This window comes from Adiantum capillus-veneris, chromosome 12, assembly GCF_014529385.1.
Source record: "Adiantum capillus-veneris isolate H3 chromosome 12, ASM1452938v2, whole genome shotgun sequence".
In the NCBI taxonomy this organism is placed as follows: domain Eukaryota; kingdom Viridiplantae; phylum Streptophyta; class Polypodiopsida; order Polypodiales; family Pteridaceae; genus Adiantum; species Adiantum capillus-veneris.
The window spans coordinates 104,187,075-104,208,223 of record NC_140942.1 but is presented as its reverse complement, the minus strand read 5'-3'; the positions used below and the strand labels follow the sequence as shown (position 1 = coordinate 104,208,223).

Genomic DNA, 21,149 nt, shown 5'->3' with positions numbered 1-21,149 from the left:
AGAGAGAGAGGTTGTGAGCAGAAAAAATTCCACCTATTGTTATCAATGATAATGTTTTTACATGCATAAAAAGGCTAAAATGAGTACGACACTTTGCATGCATGTACCAAACAAGGCATCTGGAGATAGACGTTGGCACTGCCTTTCGTTGAGAGAGAGAGAGAGAGAGAGAGAGAGAGAGAGAGAGAGAAGGAAACGAAGAAGACGAGAGACTATAGATTAAAGAGGATCCGTCTTAATGCGCCCTCAGGTGTAAACGGCCATCCAAGCCCGGAGTCGAAGATGCTGCTCTAATTTGGGCAGTTGGTGAGGAAACTGCCTGATGAACCCAAGCCTAGGTCAAACTTGGTTTTGCCCGACAAAATTAGATTTTTTTCGTTTTCGTAGACTAATTTCAATTCTGCATTTGCACAGAGTCACTCTGCAGGAACTAGCAAGGAAGCTAGCTCTACGCGTGGCCATTTCTTTAATCTCTCTCTCTCTCTCTCTCTCTCTCTCTCTCTCTCTCACTCACACACACACACACACACACACACACACAGCACGCACGCTCGCACGCCCCTCATCCGCAGAGGATCGCAGTAAATGGAAGCCGACTTCTCCCTCTTCAAGCGGAAACAGCCGAGCAAATCTTCAACTTCAAAGGTAACTAACTAACTAACTAACTAACTCTCTCTCTCTCTCTCTCTCTCTCTCTCTCAACATATCTTGTAATATATTTTTGCTACGAACACCAGCAGTGATGGTTGCTAGCTCTCTTGCAGGGCCTTAGCAAAGTAGCGGCCCTTCGAATCCAGTCTGAAGCGCATGAGTGGTTGATGAACCCACCTTCTGAGTTTGAATACACACCCACTGATGATCTGCGCAGGTCATGCGATGGGGAAAGACTTGAAGTCTGTTATGTTTCATTCATTCTACTTCACCCCTTTTGATTCATTCATTTTGTCTGCACAGATGGATCGTCCAGATATTCGGGGCTCCAGGGACGCTGTATGCAGATGAGATGTTCAATGTGCAATTCGATTTTACTGATGATTATCCCATGGAAGCTCCAGAGGTATCAATTCTTGCCGTTGGACATACTTTGCCTTAATACAACTGACTGTAATAGATATTCTCCAGGAATTCATTGGCTCCAAACGTCGGATGTGTGTGTGTGTGTTTGCATGTGTGTATATCCATGTTGTATGATAAGAAATTTGTTGGATTTTTGTCTAGTGCATCATCACTTACACAGGGTGAATGCTTGCTATGTACTAGTTTGTGTGTGTGCGCGCGCGTGCGCGTGTGTGTATATCCATATATGATAAGAAATTTGTTGGATTTTGGTCTAGTGCATCATCACTTACACAGGGTGAATGCTTGCTATGTACTAGTTTATGTTTGGAACCCTTGACTTGTGTGGGAAGAAACGTTTTGGTATGTTACTCACCAAAACTTCGATTTACTATGAATGCTTTTCATGTATGAGTTGATGTCTATATAGAAAAACAAAAAATGTGATGTCAGGGTTGTCCACGTCCAACGTGGATCCTTGTGCCGACTTGTCGAGTCCTGTAAGGATGTCAGCACTAGTACGTTAGGCGCCTGTTCAGTTTGATCGGTGATTGATCAGCTGTTGTTTTGGCCAAATTTGGTTCCTTTAGGTAACTATTGTCACACTGGCCAAGGCCCAAGGCTCAAGGGCGTGGAGCCAAAGTTCAAGCCTTGCGTGCTATAAAGATGCCATTTGGGCCTTTCAACTTTGGCATACTAAGCTCTTTTTTAGAATCTCTCTCTCTCTAATCGTAGTCGTACTTGCTTTGGCTTAGTCCATTTTGTACCTAACAGTCATTGGACTGCCAATGACTGTACAGTCAGCGGACTGTATTGCTTAGCAGTTCTCTATGGTTGTCCGTACATTGTCATTATATGCTCTATGCATTTATGCGCATTGGTGTATGATGTGGTTTTATTGTCGAATGCAAATCGTACATTAGCTGGCAACTAAAACTTTTTGCTCGATGATGCAGGTCATTTTTTTGTCACCAGTACCATTGCATCCTCATATCTACAGTAACGGACACATTTGCCTAGGTGAGCCTAAGTGGTGGCTTTTGCATGAACTTTCTATCCACTTGATCTTTTCCTCGTTTTGGGTTAGTTGGTTAAAGCTTTTCTTGCTTTTGTCAATCTACCTCCTAGTATGGTTGGAGGACTTTTTACACTTTATTGAAGAACCTCTATGCTAGTTTAACCTCTACATAAATGGTGAATGACCAGTTAATGTAGCAAGAATTGAGGCCAAGGGAGAAGGAAAGGTTCAATTTACAAAATGGCTTTGGTTTCGAGGAGAATTGCATGCCAGGAGAATATCATTTTATGATTTTAAGATACGAGAGTATGAGTGTTCGAATTAGGATTCTTGCTCAGTAGCATGCTGGCTATATATGTGTGTGTGTGTGTGTGTGTGTGTGTGTGTGTGTGTGTGTGTGTGTGTGTGTGTGTGTATACGTGCAAATTGGATTCAAGAGACCGGATTCAGTGGAAATGAGACATCAGCGTAGAAAAATGGTGTGCTTATTATAAGTTAAGTGTAGAATTATCTCAACATAATTTCTCTGCCGAAAAATCAAATCTTGTAAAGTATCTTAAAGGTAGCATCATTGTAACATAAGAGCAACGGAGAGATCTTTGGAGCTTAAGTCGGCAAAGTGATTATTACAACATGAAAGCTAGAATATCAAAGGGACAAAAGAAGCTATGGGTTCAAGTTGTCAAACAATCAACTTGGAAGGGTAATCAGTGTTCCAAACGGTCAAGATGTGAAGTGCCTAGAGAAACTTCCCCCATATCCTACCAGAAGACATTTTTGGTAGCACTTTCCATAATAGTTGGAGCACTTTTGTCTGGGAAGAAGAGGAGAACAATTGCTTTTTTCATGTGTGTGTGTTTCATCATGCAAACGTCTGCATACACTAGGGAGTACGTTTGAGTTTGATTGGGGGATTTCATACTACAGCCTGGGCATATCAAGGGCGGCCCAAATTTTGGGCCCAAAACTGCTAATGATCTGATTTTGTGCCCCAAACATGCAAATATTTTTCCTCTTTTTATGTTTTCAAGTCTTGAATGTTTGAAGATAGTGGATATTTCAGTCAATTACTCTCTGTTAATGGCATATGAACTACTTTATTCAACTACTTTATTTTCAAAGGGTCTGAGTCATACTTTTATACCATACTTTCATGCCCATGTGTGCTGTATGATTGGCGTGCGAAAAAACTATGAGGAGAAACATTGCAAGTCCAAGTAAATAGCCTCTATGATGGAGAGAAGGGGTTTTGCATAACGGGACAATAAAAAAAAACAGTGTTGTGTTCTTCCTTAATTATGGTGTTTTTGGGCTTGATATCAGACATTCTCTATGATAAGTGGTCGCCTGCGTTATCAGTCAGCTCGGTGTCCTTTAGTCTATTGTCAATGCTGTCGAGCTGCACAAAGAAGGTAACATGCATTCACATACATTTACTTTCTTTTTATTGTGGTTGCCTGAAATGGGTCATGTGCTTGAGACCCCATACGTGTGATATGGTTTGATAAAGGGATGATGGCACTTTGGCAGGAGAGACCACCTGGCAATGATCTTTACGTGAGGAGGTGTTTTGGTGGGAGGTCTCCTAAGGAGGCTAATTGGCATTTTCACGATGACAAAGTGTAAAGTTCTAGCTTTTAAAGGCAGTATACTGACTACCTGTTTTCAATCATGGACTGGCACAAGCGTCAGCAGAATTTTTACATTTTCCCTTTTCTGTACATCTACTACTACCCCCCCAAAAAATCAAAAATCACAGGGAACTGACGATTGCAAGGCTTGATTTAAGTGACTTGGGTCCTGTGTAAATAGAAGAATAATTCTCAAATGGTTTGGAATAATGTCCTTTTTTTAAAACCGTTCTTGATGGTCATGAATAATTTTTTATCATGTCACCTTTGGGCAGGTTGCTTGCGGTAAAACCATGCGATCAATCAAGCTCACATTTGCTGACGTGTGTATATGTTGGTTGAGCATCCTAGTCTAATTCATGTATGGCTGTTTGATGTGCTTAAAGCTGAGAACATATGGTTGTTTGCATAGGTTTTTTGGATGAGAATAATATTATATTTTCAACAGATGTATGCACATGTCCACGAATGGAAGAGTATGAAATAATTTTTTGTACTCTTGCCCTAAATGTGGGGCACCTAGTGGTCCATATGGGTTCTTGTACTTGGCATTCTCTAATGATGCCTTTTTCACTTTCTGTCATATGTAGCATGTCTTTTGTTTAGGGTGCCGTATGATATTCCACGCATAAAAGTTCTTGGGTGTATGAACCATACTTTCAAACCCACCTGCATTTGGCATATGTTTGATGTATGGAAAAACTATGGTCGTATGTTTGCTTAAAACATATACAACAGGCACTTTCTGTCCTTTTGGAAATACGTGTTGTGAAGGCTTTGCAAAAGGATACAGCACATTACTGAGTTTTATCAGTCTTACATTTTCTTATTTTCAAGAGAACGAATGCTCTACATTTTCCTTTGCAGTTCTAATTCACTTATATAAAAGTAAGATTCAGGAGCACGTACAAAGTGTGACTTCGAAAACCCTCAATCTGGTCCTTTTCCGCCGTTCTTTGCAGAGCTCCATAGGAGCTTTTAGTATAGCAGGTATTTATATGACATCTTGGATGGTCATGACATTTTTGTCTTCTCAATGACTTTACCAATCCAAGCCATTTTCTTGCTTTGTGGAATTTTGGCTTCACAAATACGACTTCGAAACAAAATCAGAGTAAGTTTGGTAATTGTTCCATCCTTTGGCATGCTGCACCCCGCTCTTCGACATTTTTGTCTTCCTAATGATTTTAACTTACTCTGAAATTAAAGCAAACACTAATTTGATGTGTAATGGAGTGTCTTGATTTGTTTTATAAAATGTTTTCGCTTCAGGCCAGTAAGGCTTGTTGTTGCCGTACGCTCCCACCCCTGCCATCGCTATGGCTCTCTCCTCACATCCTTTTGCCCTCAGGTTGTCGGAAAGTGTGCGGTTTAGTTGGGAAGGTGTAGAACCCTTGGCTGTGAGAGTTCGTGATGAGAGTCAAACCATTTGCAAGAAAGCGTTTGTGGAGAATCACCAACCCTCTTTCTTAGGGTGAGAGAATCTAAGAGCGTTCGTGATAGGAAAGTTACAAACCCTTTTTCCTATCGTGCTTGAAAATTGCTTGTTTTCGTAGTCGAGAGTATGATGAGAGGATCATCAAATCACATTCAATTTCACTTAAAAAGATCATTGAAAAACACTAATGTTTCAGCCATGAAACCTCGATGTTCATACAAGCACAATTCTCAATCAAAACCCAAACCTCTTTCATGGTATCATGTAGCCTCGTCCCCAATTACATAGTCGTAGCATCAAACAATTGAAAGGAATGCTCAAGCTTTCACCTTCTTGGCGATCATTTTCTGATTTTGCAGAGACTTAAGAGCTTCTATATTGAAGCCCAAACATCATTTTGATAAGGGGAAACCCTAATTCACTCCCTCACAAGCTCAAATACAAGATTGCAAAGAGGCGGGACTGCAGCGCACATAGATTGGGTAACCCTGGAAGCTATTGAACAATAGAGCAAAATTGTTGGTTTTTTTTGTAAAAAGCCCCATTCTCTCTCTTCTCCATGGCATTTTCAGCCGATGTGTCAATTTTTGGGCCATTTTGCCACTTTGGACCAAAACTAGGTTATTTTCAGCTCATTTTTTAATCCAAAAAACGTCATTTTTGAGGCGAAAAATCCTAAACAAAGTCAGGAAAATCCCTAAATTTGTGGGATCACTCACATACGTATAAAAAGCATAGGTAAGCATCATTTTTTATCAATATACCATTTTGAGTCACTTTCCATGCAATTCTGCAACGGCGTCTGCTAGCTGCTACTTTTGACAATTTTTGCTCGCATGAATCTTTATAGGCAAGATGAGTGTGTCACCATAAAACACTTGGAATATATACATTGTAAAACCAAATTAAGCATCTTATCAAGTGGAAAAGCATGCAAATGTATCACATCCAGAGCCACGACTCCCCAGATAGGATAATGACCGCAATAGACGCTTCAACATATATCACAATATGTACATGATTGCTTTTATTTGCATATATCGAGAAGTGTCAAGAGTGAGGTGAATGTTTTATTTCACACTATGTACGTGCCACGACACGGCATCTACTCCTTCTGAACTTGCACAACCTCCGGAATGTGCCACAACAACATTTGTAGAGCATTAAAACTCATGGTCAGACGCCATATTCTCACTTTCATCCTCAGTTTGTTGCATATAGTTGGCTTCATCATCCTCTTCACTTGGTTGTGCATCAAATGGATCAGAATCCCCTCTTATTTTGAATAATTTAATTCTTTTTCCTGCAATGGGAATTTTCAGTTCTGTTCCATCCAATTCACGCAAGGTGTAAGTTACATTTTCATGCACATGTTTGACAACATAAGGACCAAACCATCTCTTTGCAAGCTTCCTTATTGTAGAGTGTTGGTTTTCAAGGCTACTATCGTACACCAACACCCAATCACCTTCTTCAATGTCTTTCGGTCTGAGCCTATGCATCTTGTCAAATCTGTCTTTGTTTTTCAACCTTGCATTCTTTAGTCGAGCTTTTGCAAGCTCAATGTCTTCATGCCTTCTTTCTAGTTGCCGTATGCGCAATGCAAGAAGGTCTTCTCTACTCATTTCATCTTCCCATGGCAATACATTCCATGTAAGAACTACATCTTCAATTGGCATCACAGGTTTTTGACCATACATCAATTCAACAGGCATATAGCCAGTGACTGAACTATGTGTTGTACGGTCAGCCCACAATGCAAATGGCAATAACCTTGGCCACTCTCCAAGCTTACCTTCACAAGCCTTAGCTAAAGCTTTGATTATTGGAGGATGCCCTCTTTCACTTTTGCCATTTCCCTCTGGGTTATAAGCACAAGTTAAAGCTAGTTTGATGCCCATTCTAGAGAAGAATTCCCTTGCTTCATCAGCATCCAATTTTCCTCTATCTGCAGTTATCTTTCCTACACACCCATAGCGACAGATCACATCTTCAAGAAGAAATTTACATACAGCTTGTGTACTCTTTGTCCTCAATGCTCGCCTTCAACTTGATTAGACAAATCTTCTCTTGCAAGCACCAAACACCTCATTTGCCAAAGTCCCAAAGGCATTGTGACCAAGTCTACAACCCATTTGTAATGCATGGCTAATGGATAAGTAGGATGTAGTCCATCATGATGCCGTACATTTGAATACATTTGGCATGTCACACAAGACTCCACAAACTTAGCCACATCCTTATACATCCCTTTACACCAATACCTTTCTTTTACCTTGGCAAATGTTGCCCATACACCTCGATGTCCTGCCCATAAACTTTCATGGAACTCCTTGATGATTTGTTGTTGAGTAACCTTATTGCATACTACACGCAATGGTGTTCCATCTCTTCGCTTAGGATGCTTTCATAAGTAGCCATCCCTCAAGAAGTACCCATATGCTTTTTTTCTTATCCTCTTAAATTCCTGCTCAGTCTAATCATCTTGCTTCTGCAGAGTACTCAAGTAGCGACCTATCAAGAGCCATTCATCCTCATATAGTTCCTCTGCAAAGGACTCAAGTGAGGACACAAAACATGCATGACTACTCTTTGCATGATCAATAGTGTAAAACTTTGTGCCAACATCATCTCCCTCAATAATCATGTCCTGTTCATCTTCATACCTTGCCCTAGATAGCATATCTGCCATTGGATTGTCTTTCCCTGCATATGCTTGAACTCAGGATTCAAGGACTTTATGTAGGCTATCCATTGCAACATTGCAATATCAGGAGTCGAACAGTTTGTGATCATTCCAAGAAGAGGCAAACAATTAGTTTCCACAACCACTGATGCCCCTATCAAGTACTCCTTGTCACACCTCAATGCTGTAACCACCCCCCATAGTTCCCTTTTTACTTGTGCATAATCGCGTTGGCGAGAACTCAGAATCTTGGCTCCAAATCTCACCACATACCTTTTTCCTTCATCATCATCTTGCCCTACTGCCCATCCTATCCCTGTAGGACTCGTGTCCACTGTCACAATGACAGGTCTCTCACATGCATAGTCTTACCTTTCTCAAGGTTGGTGATGAAAGAAGTAGCTTCTTTAGCTTTCTCATGGCTTTTGTGTGCTCTTCTTCCCATCGAAACTTTTGATTCTTTTGTCAACAACCTATAAAGGAGATCTGCTACATGTGCATAATGTGGTATCCAAATAAGATAGAAGACGCAAGCACAAAGAAATATTCGAACTTTAGTTATAGTTGTACATGTTTCTTTCATGTTTTTGATTGCATCCATCTTTTTAGGACAAGGTCTTCTACCGTAAGGACCACACATATGCCCCACAATCAACACTTCATTAACACCAAATACAGATTTTTGCCCTGACAGGGTAAGATTAACTTCTTCAAGCTTTGTCAAAATCTTCTCACAATCTTCGATATGGTCTGCAATAAACTTACGGCACCCCCTTGAATCCATAGCTTCATCTTTATCTTTGTCTTCACATCCTTTGATGGGTACATCATCAAGAAATGGCATTGTGATTTGAGGTATGAAGTCACGTAGAACCTTGTTCATCCCATTCATCATATGTGCAACCGAATTTGTTGCTCCGTGAGGTAAGGTACACATCCTTACCACTTCCAAAGGTTTTTTCATAGTTGTCAGATCTCTACTCTCAATATCTAGTTGAAATTGATCGTACCCTGAATAGAGATCTCCCATTGAGTAAATTGACCTTCCTGCAAACGCCTCTGTAAATTCATCCAAAATAGTTCATGTACCCACATTCCTGTTGGTAACCTTGTTTACAGGTTGCATATCTTGTATGAACCGCAAAACTCCATTCTTCTTAGGCACAGTGAACCACCTGTTTGAATATGGCGCACAAGAAGGCTCCAAGATACCCATGCTAATCTTTTCATTGAGTAGGTCTATTAACTTTGGCAAATGTGCTTTTGGAACCGGAATTGGGCGTAGATTCCAAGGTACGTGAGGGATAGTGAAGATCACCAAAGGTGCAACAACATTAGGATCAACACACCCTATCTCATGTGGCTGGAAAGCAAAAGCCTTACCATGTCTTGAAAGCATTTCTTTAAAACTCTTCTTCTCTTCTTCTGTTAAAAACTCTTCACAACCAACTTTTATCTCTTTTAGGGATTCCATTGTGAACTTGTGTCCATTTCTTTTTTGATCCCTAAGACTCGGCTGCAAAGAAGCTTGCTCTAGCTTTTTCCCGCAATCTGATGATAAAGGTAAGGCCACTGGTCTCACTTTGTTTGCCACCGTTTTGTACTTGGTCTCCACACGCACTTCTGGTCCTTCATTAGCATTGAAATCTTTCTGATCTTCAAAAGCCTCAATCACATCATACATTTCCATAGAGCATACTTCCACAATGTGGGTTCCATCTTGCATGCTAGAATCCATTATAACTTCAAGCTCAAGCATAGTATCTACATGAGAAACTTGTTCAAAGAAACCTGAAATGTATTCACTATCCTCTATGAAACCATTTTCTTTCATGTATTTCTGTACACTATATACATATTGTCGCGCACTTCTTTTCATATCCTCAAGCTTCATAAAACATATTGACTCATGCTCTGTTAGTCCTTGGAAACCTGTAGAAAAAGATTCTTCTCACTTTGGGTCATGCGAGAATCTTTTTCTTCTTGTACCATTGCAATCCCGCTTCACAATGGTACATGGCCAAAACCCCTTGTCTCCCTGTACTCTTTGAACTCTTTGTTCACTTTTGGTAGAGGATACTCACGAAGACTATTGCGGTTCCTCTCGTGATTCACACATACAGTCAAAAATTGCACAGCTCGCTTCCCATCTCTGCTCTTTACCCTAGCATAAGCAAAACCATCATCCAAGACCTTTGTTTCCATACGAACGGCTGTGATGTATGGTTGGCCACGGATAAGAGGATAGGATGTCCTGCACAAAGAAATTTTTCTCATCCTTCACATTACCAATTGTCACTTTCACATTTGGACAAGCCCCATACAACTCTCTTGATGAGTTATTTGCAGCTCTAATCATCCACCCATGGTCTGTGTCTATCGGCCACTTACCCTTCATGTAAAGACTCTTGGACATAAGATTGATCTCAGAGCCATGATCTATCAATGCAACATATGGCTCCTCAAGATGACCCACCTTGACTATGGTTTCTGTTGTAGCTCTTGCCCAATGACTTTTGGAGTAGTGGATTTTATAGGAGGCTTCATCATCATTATCATCATCTGTAAATCGAGCATGTGCATCTCTTCGAGAAGACTGGTAGCATCCTACCACATTTTCATCACAATCACTCTCTTGGACCTGTATTCCATGTGCCTTAAGTGACTCCCCTTCACCTTCAGACTGTGGAGGAATAGACTCAGTGAGAGTTTGCCTCTTTCTTTTTATGATATCTATAATTTCTTCATGAAACTCGCGTTTAGCAATGCCAAGAACCTCACCCAAGGTAAACTCGACTTTGCTATTCAAAATCCTTTCCTCCAATACCTGCTTTAAGTTTGTGGCAGCTTCAATGTCAGATTGTAGTTTGTATGCAGGGCCTTTTGCTTTAGCTTTTCCTTGCTCTTTCTTCTTTCCTGTAGATGCCTCCTCCATAGGAATCTCAGGAGGAGGAGGCACATGTGGTGGAGCCTCATAAGAAGGTCCTGAATCCTTTCTTCCACCAACTCTTGTAACCCTCTTTGAAGTAGAAGGACCTGCATCTCCATTCTCACGTCTACGCTTCTCTTCCACAATTGCTTCATTGTTATAGCATTTTGCAAGATAGGCATGCACTGATAAAGAGTCCACAGGGTCATCCCAACCTGTTGTATGACGTATGCAATCACCAGCTTCATATAATACCTGTTTAGTTACCTTCCCTTTTTCGGCTGAGGCTACTGCATATGGCCACAAGCTATCAACCTCCTCAAAATCATCTAGAGTATACTTTAACACGTTCTTTGGAATTAGCTCTATCTTTGCCCCATAGGTAGCAGCCTCCACTGCAGAAATAGCATGACTAGTCACCATATCCTCCACTAACTTCCGCATACCTCCTTTTCCAAAGTTAGTTCCTAATGGCATACCTGTCTCCCGCAGATGGATCTTGCCATCCTTAAAAAACACAAGATCTCTTTTTAAGGCATCACTAAAGCTATCACAATCCCTTTTGCCATGGTCCGTGCCATCACACCATATGCATCTGTGCACAAATCCTTCTTTGCTTTGGGATTTTTGTCCTGCAGCAGCAGGTTGTCCTTTTTCTTCAAGACTTGTTAGCTTTAACTTCATTTCTCGCATTCCCTTAATAAGCTCATCAAGCATTGAGTTATCACCTTTTGGACTCACAACAGTAGGCTTTGGTGGAATCTTTGACGTGCTCGGAGGAGAGGTAGTACCATTCAACACCATCTTGTCCCTACGACGTTGCCTCTTAGCAAGCAATGAGACTGCGTCTTCAACCTCTTTCCACTCAACCTTTAGACCCTGTTCTGTATTCTTGTCTTCAAGGAGTAGCTCTAGCTTTTCTTGGAGCTCATGACCTGCAGCTTGAAGGAACAATTCGGTCTTTTCACTATCCAAAGTAGCCCGCTCTGTTTCTGACAGTTGAGCATAGCGCCGCTTAAACTCTATCAACAGTTCAGTGATGGAAAGTCCTTCTTTTGGCTTTGCAACCCATTCCAAGAAGTTCCTTTTTGTAACCCTTTCAGAGTCCTCCATGAAGTATTCCTCCTTTAGGGCTAATTTGAATTGCTCCCAACCTTCTCCATGCTCCTCCCTGATTCCCCTTACATGGTCTCTAATCTCGGGGACCACAACAAGCTAAAAACTACGAATCATGTCCACCTCTGGAAACCGTTGTAGCTTCATCTCCTTTACATAACCATGAAGAAACTTTGTGACATCTTTCCCTCCAAATTGGTCCATTTTGTTCACAATAGCTTGAAGGGCTTTGGTTGCTGACACCTCCCTTCTTTCTGCAGCATGTTGTTGTTGCATAAACATGGCGAATGCTTGAAACATTTGCATTGTGCCTTGATCAAAACGCATGCCTTGTTTCTCTTGTTGATCCATATCTTTAATTATTTGTAATTAAAGCTTTCAAAACAAGTATTTGAACCCCCATCCCAGCTGCTTCGCGTCAGGTTCACCAGAAATGTCGGTAAGTGTGCGGTCTAGCTGGGAAGGTGCAGAACCTCTGGCTGTGAGAGTTCGTGATGAGAGTCACAAACCCTTTGCGAGAAAGAGTTTGTGGAGAATCACCAACCCTCTTTCTAAGGGTGACAGAGAATCTAAGAGCGTTCGCGATAGGAAAGTCACAAACCCTCTTTCCTATCGTGCTTGGAAATTGCTTGTTTTTGTAGTCGAGAGTATGATGAGAGGATCATCAAATCACATTCAATTTCACTTAAAACGATCATTGAAAAACACTAATGTTTCAGCCATGAAACCTCGATGCTCATACAAGCACAATTCTCAATCAAAACCCAAACCTCTTTCATGGTATCATGTAGCCTCGCCCCCAGTTACATAGTCGTAGCATCAAACAGTTGAAAGGAATGCTCAAGCTTCCACCTTCTTGGCGACCATTTTCTGATTTTGCAGAGATTTAAGAGCTTCTATATTGAAGCCCAAACACCATTTTGATAAGGGGAAACCCTAATTCACTCCCTCACAAGCTCAGATACAAGATTGCGAAGAGGCGGGATTGCAGCACACATAGATTGGGCAACCATGGAAGCTATTGAATAGTAGAGCAAAATTGTTGGTTTTTTCTGTAAAAAGCCCCCTTCTCTCTCTTCCCCACGGAATTTTCAGCTGATGTGTCAATTTTTGGGCCATTTTGCCACTTTGGACCAAAACTAGGTCATTTTTAGCTCATTTTTTACCCAAAAAATGCCATTTTTTATGCGAAAAATCCCAAACGGAGTCAGAAAAATCCCTAAATTTGTGGGATCACTCGCATAAGCATAAAGCATAGATAAGCATCATTTTCCATCAATATACCATTTTGGGTCACTTTCCATGCAATTCTGCAATGGCGTCTGCTAGCTGCTATTTTTGGCAATTTTTACCCGCATCAATCTTTATAGGCAAGATGAGTGTGCCACCATAAAACACTTGGAATATATACATTGTAAAACCAAATTAAGCATCTTATCAAGTGGAAAAGCATACAAATGTGCCACATCCAGGGCCACGACTCCCTAGATAGGTATGTACATGATAATGACCGCAGTAGACGCTTCAACATATATCACAATATGTACATGATTGTTTTTATTTGCATACATCGAGAAGTGTCAAGAGTGAGGTGAATGTTTTATTTCACACTATGTACGTGCCACGGCACGACAGCGCGCGTTGTTGCTGTTGTTGCTACCTACTCTGTGCGCAGCTGCCCTCAGCACGCAACCCTCCCCCCCTCTTTCCCCCGCCCCTTTTTCCCGCCTTATCCTCCCTTCGCGTCACGCTCTTAGCTCACTGGTAGGCTGTGTTTTTCAGCCTACTGTGAGTGCCTCGTCATCATCGCCCTCCACGATTTAGCAGCAGACACAGAATGGCGGCTTCTACTCCACCTCAAAGGAACTCTACAGAAGCCCCCTCGCCCAACACCGAGGAGTCGACCCTTCAACTTGCTCTTTCGCCATGCTCTTTCGCCAGAAGTGCAAGCGAGCTTGATGACCGAAGTGGAACACTTGCAAGCCACTTCGGTTATCTGCAAGATCATTGGAACTCGGCCCAGTCAGGGCGAGGTTTGGGATCTACTTCAAGCCTGTCTCCTCTCCGATGTGGGCAAGATCACCGATGTACAGATCCTTGGGAGAGGGCACTACCAGATAGAGTTCGAGACTCCAGAGATGGTGGCCAAGGTGATATTGATGATCCTGTTCGGCATCTGAGCAGCTCGAGCTTACTTCTGACAATGGCATATGGTTTTGACCCTACTACAGATGTGCTTGAGGAGGAGGCCGACTTGCCTATTTCGGTTTGCTTCCCAAGCCTGAGGAGAGAGTAGCTCCCTTTGCTCCCAAGGATTGGTTCCATGTCATATTTGGAGTCTCCACACATTGTAGCTTCAGTTGTGGCCAAGGCTCCAGGTTTTCCTATTGTACGGGTTCTTGTTCGAGACACACACTCCCTCCCGAAGGTGATACTGCTGCCTCGGGTGAGTGGGGGCTGGATCAAATAGAGTGCGGAGTATTCGGGTCTCCCGAATCAATGTTTTATTTGCAGACACATGGCCATCTAGCAAAGGCCTCTCCTCGTAGGAGATCTGGATCCACAATGCGTGCGTAGCCTCCCAAGGCTGAGCATGCCCATCAGCCATATACACAGGACGCACATGCTTGTACCTCGATAGAGACCAGCTATCAGACAACTGGCGATTGGCAACAGGTGCCTGGTCGACGTCGAGAGGGACGGGCTCACCTCACTGCTCTCCTTGGTAGCAGGGTTGGAGGAGTGAATCTATCAAGGTTAGATCGCTTCTATGCCAGTGACCACATTTGTGACATGGGGGGATCTAATAGCATCCTTACAGGGACTACTTTTTTTGACCATGCATCCGTGATTCTCATTGTGACAGACAGACAGAGGAGGGGTGGTGCAATGCTCGCATCCCCGAGCCGTAGCATCGCCGAGTAGATCTGTTGGATCCCGAGCTTTGAGAGCAAGTGGAGACACTTTGAACTGAGAGTTTGGACTCGCAGGACACCCCTACTGGTAGAGTGGTCTCATGACTGGCAAAGCTTAGTCGCTTCTTCCTTCAGGAGTCTGCAGCTCGCTTAGTTGCAAACCACGGAGGATGAGAAGCGTCTTTGACGGGGCATTATTTCCTTACAGAGGATGTAGGAGCAGCATCGAGACAGTCCATGGTTAGAGGAGAAAATGCACAGGCTCGGCAGAGTTGATTCGCATTGAGGAGCGGCGCTATGAGTTTGCCTTCCACCGGCAGGCATTTTAGTGGACCCACATGGGTGACCAAGTTACTGGGGAGTTTTTTGAGACAGTGGGGCCTCGCCAGACGCACGCCAGTGTTAGCTAGTTGAGGAGACCTGATGGATCCGTTGCTTCCAAGCCTAAGGATACACGTGCAATTGCTTGAGTTCTACCGTGTTCTGTTGTTAGTTGAGCCTCAGTTAGAGCACCAGGAGGCATGCAGGGAGTAGGTATGGGCACAAATGCCTTGCCTTGTTACCGAGGAGATGCAAGAAAGACTTGAGCTTCCCCTCCAGCTTAAGGAGCTCCATGAGGCCCTCAGAGCAAACCCCCGTGGTAGTTGTGCCAGGAGGCATGCAGGGAGCAAGTTTGGGCACAAATGCCTTGCCTTGTTACCGAGGAGATGCAATAGAGACTTGAGCTTTCCCTCCACCTTGAGGAGCTCCATGAGGCCTTCAGAGCACTCCCCCGTGGTAGTTGTCCAGGTCAGGATGATTTGACTCCCAATTTTTTCTTGGAGTACTGGGACTTGCTTGATTCAGATCTGTGCAGCGCATTTCAGTATGTTTTGCACATTGGCAAGATGCCTAACAACATATGTGAGAATTTCATCTACCTGATTTCCAAGGAGGGTGGCTCCTTGGATGAGATTCGGCAATGGCAACCCATTACCATCCTCAACTCATCCTACAAAATTCTAGCAAAGGCTCTGAGTTTGAGGATCCAACCTTTTCTAGAGAGCATCATTCAAGGGACTCATACGGGTTTTGTCAAGGAGGATAGTATCCTTGACAACATCTTCACATTTTGGGAGGCATCGGCCCTCGCGGTCTCCGAGGAGAGGATATGCTGATTCTCCTTCTCGACTTTGAGAAGACTTATGGTAGAGTCGACTTGGATTTCCTAGAGGGCACTCTACGTAGGATGGGTTTCACAGATTCTTGGATCAGAGGTGTGTCGGCTCTCTACAGGTGTGCGTACAGTTAAGTGATCTTGGCAAGGGGACGAGGGGAGCGTTTCCTGCTCATGCGTCCGGTCAGACAGGGCTTCCCTCTTTGCCCCTTCCTCTTTTTGTTCTATGCTGAGGCGATGAGCAGATTCTTGACTTCCCAGCAGGTTGGCTTGCGTGGTCTTGAGCTCCCTATTAGGGCAGATGAGCTTCTTGATGCCGAGTTTACCGATGACTCAGCCTTGTACTTGGAGGGCCATGAGGACAATTCACACAGGTGTGAGCAGGCTCTCGAGGTGTTTTGTTGTGCATCAGGCACATTGATCAGCTGGAGAAAGACAATTGCTTTTTGGGTTGGCAGTGCTCCTACACCTGCTTGGTCGCCAAGTGAGGGTTTCGGATGGATTCCCCCATGGATTGCAATTTGCTACTTAGATTGTTAGGTTGGCATGGACTTGTCTCCTGAGCAGCAAATTTCCCCCCTCCTCTTGTTCATCAGGAGGAAGTTGCTACATTGGAGTTCGGCACGGCTCTCTTTGGCAAGTAGAGTTGTAGTGGCCAACCAGGTGTTGTTGGGTACTATGTGATACATTACATCTTGTTGGATTTTCTCAAGCTCCTGTATCAGCCAGTTCGAGAGGATGATCATGAATTTTCTTTGGTTAGGGCACGACACTCAGTCAGCCCGGGCCAAAGTAGCCTTGCAGGTCATCACTTTACCATGTTCTGAAGGGGGTTTGGGGATCATAGATCCAGCACAGCAGAGTAGAGCCCTTCTTGGGAAGTTTGTGGTTAGAGGATTGCTTCTAGGGGAGGAGTCCTAGAAGGAGTTGTTGCTTCAGCGACTTAGAGCTCGAGTACCTCATGCAGGAGGCCCTTGGAGCCCATCCACTAGGTGGTTCTTTACAGAGATGTGCAGTGTTGGTATGAGCAAGAGACTGGAGGATCATTTTGTTTCGAGCTTGCTTCGCTCTTGGGAGCAGTTGCGGAGTGGCCTGGAGCAGCACCAGCCCACTTTCACGGAGGAGCGCTTGAGATAGCCCCTTGTGTGGAACCTGATGGTTAGCACTCAGAGAGGCCACTTGGTTGGTAGTATGCCTCATAGGGTCCCATGGCAGAGGATCCAACACGCACTCTAGGTGACTGGATTCAGTTCTCAGGTTTGCCATAGGAGATACAAAGCATCCAACTGCAGGGCATGAGAGGGGTGCAGAGCATGTGCCATATCACAAAGGCTTTACCAGCTGAGTGGCTCACTCCTCTAGAGCCAGCATCTCCCAGATGGATGGCCCCCCAAAGTCACAAAATTAAAATGTTGAAAATAAACAAACAAAAAAAATAAAAAGTGCCACAATGTAAAATCTTAAGTTGAAAGAGGGATCCCAGCTTGATTTGGTACTTCACTCATATGTATCGCCCATGGTACAACCCTAGAGGTTCCCAGTGTGGACACTTGTCCTTGAAAAGCAAAAAACCCAAGGCATACAAAATAAGTACACACATCAAAATTGAATCAATGTGAAAAGACTTTGGGGGGTCAAAGAAAAGGAAATAATTCAGGCAATGATTTCATGAGCAAGTCCTTTTATCGTAGCTTAACTACAAGGTCTTCTAGGTATAGCCTCAAGTCAACCCTCAGACATGAAATACTTGGCTCTCGCGATTAAACACCTTAATTGACCAGAGAATATTGAGAAGCTTGTCCATGGTATTAATAGTTGACCTCTATTGCCTTTCGACCGTTAAATTAGCAACCCCAGACTTGTTTAGTTTTTGACCTTTACAACTATTTATGCGTTTGATTATATTACAGTTTAATGTTTATTGCAGACAAATTGTTTAATATTATGTTACCAATCAATTTGTCTGCTTACAACTACATATGCATTTTAATTGAATATGGGAATGCAGTTACTGTGCCAATTTTGGTTGATTTTGCAGTGATTGAAGAAGATATTCAATTTCGTATGCTCTTCCACCTCGACAAATGTATTTCATCTCAATAGCTTCCGAGGACAGAATCTACATCATGAAGGGGGGCATGTTAACCCTCACAAAGACCCTATCACCTTTGACATACGCATATTATTTATTTGATTGAGTCATGGACTGGGCTTGTCAATAGGTGTGTAGGTGATCGCCGATGAGAGGCGCACACTTATCTTATTTTTACAGGAGTTTTGCAACGACCGGCCACTGTGGTGGGTGCCCATGTGTGAACAAACCAAACTCTTACAAAAGGTCCATTTGACCTAAAAATCCTCATTCTAAGAGGTATAAGCTAAGAAGTGCTCTTGCTCCATCTCTATCTCCTTCTCCTTCGTGTGCTCATAGGTGTGTGTGTGTGCGCGCGCGCGCTTGAGAGAGAGAGAGAGAGAGAGAGAGAGAGAGAGAGAGAGAGAGAGAGAGAGAGAGAGAGAGTGATCAAGCATTGCGACGGCATTAGCGGGGCAGTGAGGCGGTTGAGCACGACATCGATGACAGCTCCTTCTTCTTTACAACATATGATCCTTCACGACGGAAGCATTCAGCGGTGAGTGACACACCCCTGCCCCTTTGAGCTTGCTAGGCTCTTCTAGTTGTGTGTTTGCAGCCTTTCAAAGCTTGCACACAGTGCACAGGCAAGTTTCCAGCCTTTGACACGTATGGAAAAGTGTACATTGACATAGTTCCAACCATTAAATATACTAGAGATTTCCCAAACAGAGCAACTTTTATAAGAGTTTGCGAAGGAATTTTCAAAAAGGAAAATCAAGCATAACACAATGTTCTAAATCTATGCCATTAAGGAAAAAGAGAATGAAAAGGTGAAGGAAGAAGGGCTTGAGGAACAAGACTTTCAAAAAGGACTTGCACTTGAAAGCATGCACCACATTTGGGCAGGTCACCAAAGAAGTGTAGTATCTAGTTGACAAATGCAAGGTTTATGGAGAGGTATCAGAAGATGCAGATAATGCCACCAGTAGTGTCTCTTTAGCCACAAGTACACCCACAACTAAGCAAATTTTTCATGATTCAAATGCACAAAATGTTGATCAAATGGTCGAGGAAGTGATCAGGAGGATGAACCAGAGCTATTGACAAAATTTAAACCTATGACAACCACCATTAACAACAAATGTATCGCGACTCTTGAAGTGATATGCGATCAAGCAGAAATATACCAATCATGAAATGAACGAGTGTTTTTACAATAGAAGTTATGTAAGGGAAAGACCATTTATACCTTCAGAGATGCAACGTTCGCCACCACCATTGAGGTATCAAATAGGCCCAAATAACACAGCACAAGAGAGAGATAAGCCTCAAGTGATGTTGAGCCAGTAGTCTTCTTTACATCAAGACAGTAGGGCAATTGTTAGATATACGTAGATTGTGAAAGCACTCACAAGTCAGCAGATGTTGCCACCAGCTTTGGATTGTGAAGAGCCAGTAGAGAGCTACGGAATAGAACCTGAGGGTATTACATATACCAATGAGGGTTATCCTTCCTGGGCAAGCTCAAATAAGACTGCAAAACATTCATATATATTATTAGCCAACAACAAATCATTATATGATGGACGAGAATACACTCATGTTCATAGCAAACCAAAACTAGAAACCTAGAGGATATCCTTCTAGGACAAAGGAAGACTAATGGAGGAAAAACAAGTTGCTCAATAGGAAGGTCCTTGCTATTAATGTGGAGGTAATCATTGGACAAGAGTTTGTCCAAAACGCACAAAGATTTTAGGATTCGATGATGGTTATGTGATAGACTATTTACTTCTAAACTGTCCCAAGAATCTTGAAAACAAAGGGAAAGCAACGATGAATGTCATTGAAGTTTTTCCTTGTTCAAGTGGATCAGAGACCGAGCCAACAATTACAATCAATGTGATAACTAGGCTCAGGCTTAAGAAACTGCAAGAAACATGCCAATCGAGGATGAGCAAAACCTACCAATACAAACTGAGTTTGAGAGTTTAATGGTAAGGACTCAGAGAAAATCATGGAAAGCAAAAAGAGACAAAATGAAAGCTAAGAGGCAAAAAGAAAAGACTATCTTGGAGATAGAGCTATAGGAGAGGCTTAAACAGGAAAGAGAAAACAAAGAACGAGTGGAAGGAGCAGTGTCTTTCAAAATATCATCAAGTGATTGAGTCTTAGCAGGCAAAGTGCTAGAACAACCTTTAGAGTCTCTATTGCAAGCCTATGAGGCTAGACTAAAGACCAACCTTAGAGGGAAATAACTTTTGGGAGACATCTTTCATCTTTAGCCTGTCAAGATTTTGATTCGAGCTCGTTTCAACCTCCATTTTCACTATCGAAAGTACTATTTTTCTTTTATGTGAGTTTTTTTACCAATGCACATTCAGATAATGTTTTGTAGGATACAAAATGGGCTTTTTGGGTGTAATTTCATTATGACCCATTTCTTCATGATGCATGTATAGTAGAATATGTGGATCATGTGGTACTTTGATAGTGCTGCAACTAAGCATATTACATTCATCATGATTTTTCACTTCTCTTGAGACTGCCCCTAATGAAATTTTTGTCACATGTGCCAACAATGCCTCTTATTCAATCTAAGTATTGGGAAGATTGTGTTTACTAGTTTACGTAGTAGCTCTTTCACACTTTTGGATTCTTTGTATGTCCTTGGGATAAATAAGAATCTTTAATCTATATTTGTACTTGTAAAAATTAGTCTTGTAGTCTAGTTTGTGGATGACAAATGTATTGTGCATGATCTCACTTTTGGTGATACTATTGTGGTATCTAGTACTTTGTTTTGTGGTTTACATAAGCTCAATGCATACAATAAATGTGTGGAAGATTTAGCAAGAAAAACCTAAAGTTCGAATGTTATTTTAGATGCAAAACTTTGGCATGCTCGTTTTTGTCATAAGAGTTTTTCTAGTTTGTTGAGTTCGTTGAGCATGTATGTGAAGGCCAAATTTTTAGCAAAAATGCAGCATTCAAAGTTTTCAAAGGATGGTTATGTACAGACTACTTACAAATTGTAACTTGTACACACTGATGTTTGTGGTCCAATGCACACCTCTTCTTTTCGGATTCATTTGTCTTTTGTGACTTTCATTGATGGTGGTTACTCTAG

At 42.5% G+C, this 21,149-nt stretch overlaps 1 protein-coding gene across 1 annotated transcript; it reads left to right on the top strand.

Annotated features, from left to right (window-relative positions):
* The first annotated feature begins 386 nt into the window (after positions 1 to 386).
* LOC147446250 (putative ubiquitin-conjugating enzyme E2 16) lies at positions 387 to 3,931 on the top strand. The gene is made up of 6 exons (XM_086525510.1): positions 387 to 645; positions 765 to 868; positions 955 to 1,057; positions 2,013 to 2,076; positions 3,398 to 3,486; positions 3,605 to 3,931. Exons 1-6 carry the CDS (start codon positions 586 to 588, stop codon positions 3,698 to 3,700), a joined length of 516 nt encoding a protein of 171 aa, XP_086381636.1. The 5' UTR covers positions 387 to 585; the 3' UTR covers positions 3,701 to 3,931.
* Positions 3,932 to 21,149: the final 17,218 nt, after the last annotated feature.